The sequence below is a fragment of the Rhododendron vialii genome, chromosome 11a, assembly GCF_030253575.1.
Source record: "Rhododendron vialii isolate Sample 1 chromosome 11a, ASM3025357v1".
NCBI classification, from domain to species: Eukaryota; Viridiplantae; Streptophyta; class Magnoliopsida; order Ericales; family Ericaceae; genus Rhododendron; species Rhododendron vialii.
Genome location: NC_080567.1, coordinates 25647861 through 25652461, shown reverse-complemented (window position 1 = coordinate 25652461; position 4601 = coordinate 25647861). Strand labels below are relative to the sequence as shown.

Genomic DNA, 4601 nt, shown 5'->3' with positions numbered 1-4601 from the left:
GTAAAACCTGGGAACCTAGACTAGCAAAACCAGTGTTTGTGCGTGTGAAAAGCTTGATTGACTGTCATTCTAAAAGAGGGAGTAAACAGAACCGGTGCTTTAGGTCCGTTATTCTGAAAGAGGGAGCAAACGGAACCTTGGGTGGCAAAATTTGAAATTCGCTTGGCGGCCGGTAGGTTCTGAAAGATGAACAACGGACCAGTTCATCGCTAACTAAATTATAAAATTACGACACAGTTACAAAGCGTTGCAAATCCTTAACCCTGAATCGACACTGACACTTTAAGATCTATGTTGTGAAATTTTTATGATAAGTATATGCTATTTTTGTTAGTGTTTGAGATATAGGAGTAGGAGTTAGTTACTGAGCTTTCAAGCTCATGGTGCTACTTTTGTGGCCCTGGCATTTTATGCCAAACCCAGGTGACGAACATGGACAATTCTTCAAGCTGGAGGAGTACGGTGTTGATCAAAGACTTGCCGATGAAGAAGAATGGCGTGAGGAATAGATTTACCCTAGTACCATTCCTATCATATTTATTAAAATGTAGTTTGATTTAATGAGAATTTAGTTTGTAATAACTTTATATTTAATAAATGTAAAAATTTATTAAATTAACGTTTCAAAAAATCGGAGCGTTACAGCCATTACCGCAAATAGCTATATTGATATGAGAAGTACGTATTTACTAAGTGGAATGACACAGAAGATTTTCTTTCACGTCGACCTCGTGTAACATATGCTTGGTCATAATCTCGAATGAAGATAATTATATAGGAGAATGTTAATTAATTGTTACTACTATAGTTCTCCTTCCCATTATTCTAACGCAAGAGTCAATTCTATCTAGGCGTTTGGATTAGGTCAGATAAATATATCAATGCTATACTTGACAAAAAAGATCCACCAAACCCACCTCCATCTTTTGCCAGCACCATCTTTGGTAAAGCTGTTAGAGTGGTTCTACGTTGTCCAACACAAATTCCCTAAACCCAAGAGGGCATCCATTGTGTACCTGGGATGGAAGCCTCCAAACAGGGGTAAATTCAAACTCAATATTGATGGCAGTGGTTGCACCCAATACTCGGAGGCCTGTGCGGGATTGGAAGGGAGATTGGGTAACGGGTTTCTCTGCCAAGCTTGGATTACAGTCGGGCTTGGCGGCCGAACTCACGACCCTTTGCCTGGGCCTCAAGCTTCTTGTGCAAATGCAAATTTCTCCAGTTTGCATTGAAATGGGTGTCCAAAATGTTATTGATTTATTAATTCAAGAGGCTAACAATGATCATTACCTTTCATCCATTATCATTCAATGTAGGGATCTCATTCGGCAGTTGGGAGCTCCACCGATTAGCCACGTCATGAGAGAATACAACAAATGTGCCGATCTAATCTCAAGAGATGCTCTTTTGCTTGTTCTTCCTTTCTTTCGTTATGTTTCAGTTCCTGTTTGTATTAATTCGCAATTTCTAGCGGACAAGGAGGAGATTACTTACCCTCAGAACTTTGTATATTCAGTGGCGGCTCCTGAAATATTTGGTAGGGTGTTCAAAAAACATATTAATCAGCTAACTTTGTTTAACAATACTGAAATGTTAGTATAAACATGGGTTGCTAGGCATTCAAATGTGAATTTTTTTTTTTGATATCTCAAGTGTCTAGGTCTGTTTACGCACATATCGATTAATCATGTGGCTCAATTTCACCGCCCAATTGCATAGAGCCCTATTAAAACTGAATAAAGTGTTCAAATCTGAGTTGATTTTTGGCTCTCTCATGTTGATGAGTGTTTAAACTTTGTTTGGTTGGATGTTCAAAGTAGGGGTAAAATGAAAATACATGCTACCCAATGCACCCCATAAAATTTCTAGGGTGTTCAAGTGAATACCCAAGCTCCAAAGTGGAGCCGCCTCTGTGTATATTTTCTTGCCATGAAGTTTCCAGTTTACCCAAAAAAAACTGGAAATTAGGTATCTTAAATAAATTTTGGGCAAATTTCACTCAGACCCCCTGAGGTATCTGACAAAGACAGACAGTACCCCCCAGTTTTGAGAAATGGCAGGGACCTCCCTTATTTCACACTTTGGGTTTCTAATTCTGAAATTCAGTTGCCCTCCGTTATTGAGAGGGATGGAAAAGAATGAGGTCAGCAGCATCTTCAATTTCTTTCCCCACTTTACCCTTTATTCCACATCAAAAGAGAAAAAAAAAGAGAAAAACAAAATAATAATTAGGACAGCTATAAAACCCTCCACCCCCACCCATTTGGCATGTCTCTCTCTTCCCCTCTGAGGTATGTTTCTTCTCTCTTCTTCTGCATTTCACTCTCTCTCTCTCTCTCTCAGGTATGTTTCTCCTCTCTTCTTCTGCATTTCATTCTCTCTCTCTCTCTCTCTCTCTCTCTCTCTCTCTCCATCCATCCATTTACTAAGGTGTTCTACTTGCATTTGTGTAAAGTTTCCTAATTTCGCATGATTAATTTGCATTCTTAGGTTTCATTTGCCAAAATGTCTTCCAGCACAAGAGGAAGCTCTCAAAATCAAAATTATATCAAGTATAAGAACAGGACTTGCTATTGCGGGAAAAGGGCTGCGGTGAAAATTTCGGAATCTGAAAAAAATCCGGGCAAGCTATATTATCGTTGTCAAGATGAGGTTGAGCAAGGTGGTTGTCATGCCTGGGACTGGTGCAACCCCATCAGTATGCCTACCCAGTTACAAGTTCCAGCATCACAAGTGCCAGAATCTGGATATGTATCCAATGACAATCCGAATGCATTGGCTGGAAGAGTTGGTACAACGGTTGAAGAATTAGAAAGGAGGGAAACTGAATTCTAGAGGCCTCAATCCCATGGCTTTTGGATTGAGTTGGTACAACGGTCTAAGTTCAACCATTACAAGTTCCAGCATCTCTTCCATGGCTTTTCTTTTAGCTCTATACAGTTGAATTCTAGAGGCCTCAATCCCAAACTTTTGTTGCAACTCTGCTTGCATGGCATCAAGGGTCATTGTAGGATTTGCCCTCAATGTGGTAGCAAATTTCTTTGCAATCCAAGTAGAGTTTGCCTCAACACTAATGGTTGAACTTAGACAGGTATGCTCTCCATTGTATGACCTAATTTTATATGTTATGTCATCAGGTATAAGAGATGCATGAATCCTCCACTCACAACCTAAAGCTGCACAGTGACAAGTAACCCTTCCCTTTTCATTCTTATCCCTAACAATTTTACAACCTTGTTGAATGGTGTACTCTTTGAGAACTTCCCTAAACTTGTTTATATCACCAAAAAGCATACCAACTTCAAATTTAATAGGACCTTCTTTTTCAACATAAAACTCATGGCCAAATGTGCTACTGTCAAAGCCTTTAGACTTAGAACCACTATCACCATGGTCATTATCATCATGATCAGAGGATTCCCTACCACTTTCATCATCAGATTAGTAACTAGACAACCCATCGCTACTAATTTCAGATGCATCTACCCAAACTGCAAAGGGATCATTATCAGATGTGTCATCACTAATAACCACTTCATGGGCAGACTCATGAACATTAAAAATAGAAAAATCTGTTTCAGGATGGAAAGACTCATTAACTTTGACATGAACTTGAGGATGGACAAACTCATTAACATTAACATCAACTTGAGGACCTATAGGTAATGTATAACCAAGACCATCAGCATCACCTACATCAACAAACAAGTCAATAAGACATGTCCTAGAACAGAGTCTAAACATGTCCACTACATCTAAGTCGCACCCAACAACAATCTTCTCATTAGACCCAGGGACTTGAAACAAAAATGTGATGGTACAACCTGTATTGCATGGCAGAACAGATAAACTCCTTTCAGTGACATCTTCCAACAAATCGATGTAGGAGTACGCCAGTGGGTCTATGTTCTTAATCTCAGTCATCCTTCCTCTGAAGTGGACATTAATGTCGAAATACAATGGAGTATCCATGCCTGAAATAGAAACGAACAAAAAATACCCAAAACCCAATGGTTATACGATTCTCAAAATACAGACTTCATAACGAGTCAGAAAAAAATTTGGAATGAAAGGAAAAAAAGGATTTTTTGACACCTACCTCTCAAGATCAACCATCGATTGAAGCCCTCTATCTTGATACCTCCTATGTACAACTGATATCTAACAGTTATCTCCCTTTCTTTGTAGAATCGATCAAAAGCCTAACCCATTTTCACATATTTTTTCCTCTGCTGAAAGTGGGTTTTGTTTGGCTCTGTTTTTGTACAACTGTTATGAGTAGGTATAGACGTATAGTGGTGTATATATATACAGATCCCATATGCATGCAACCCAAATCTCCCGCCAATTCCACCTACCACTTTACCTTGAGATGGGTGAAAGCTAAACCCACTTTTGCACCATGTCTAATCTATCTCAGACACCTGCAAACCCGCGTGAAGTCTTTGAATTTTACTGAGGGGCATAAAAGTAATTCCAAGTTCATGGTTAGCTCCGTTTGGGTTCCGTTTCTGACAAGGGAGGTCCCTGCCATTTCTCAAAACTGGGGGGTACTGTCTGTCTTTGTCAGATACCTCAGGGGGTCTGAGTGAAATTTG

At 39.5% G+C, this 4601-nt stretch overlaps 1 protein-coding gene across 1 annotated transcript; it reads right to left on the bottom strand.

Annotated features, from left to right (window-relative positions):
* Positions 1–2914: 2914 nt before the first annotated feature.
* Positions 2915–4601, bottom strand: LOC131306537 (uncharacterized). The gene is made up of 2 exons (XM_058332831.1): positions 4145–4601; positions 2915–3977 (listed from the first exon to the last, which is right to left on the bottom strand). The coding sequence occupies exon 2, from the start codon at positions 3973–3975 to the stop codon at positions 3445–3447; it is 531 nt and encodes a 176-aa protein (XP_058188814.1). The 5' UTR covers positions 3976–3977; positions 4145–4601; the 3' UTR covers positions 2915–3444.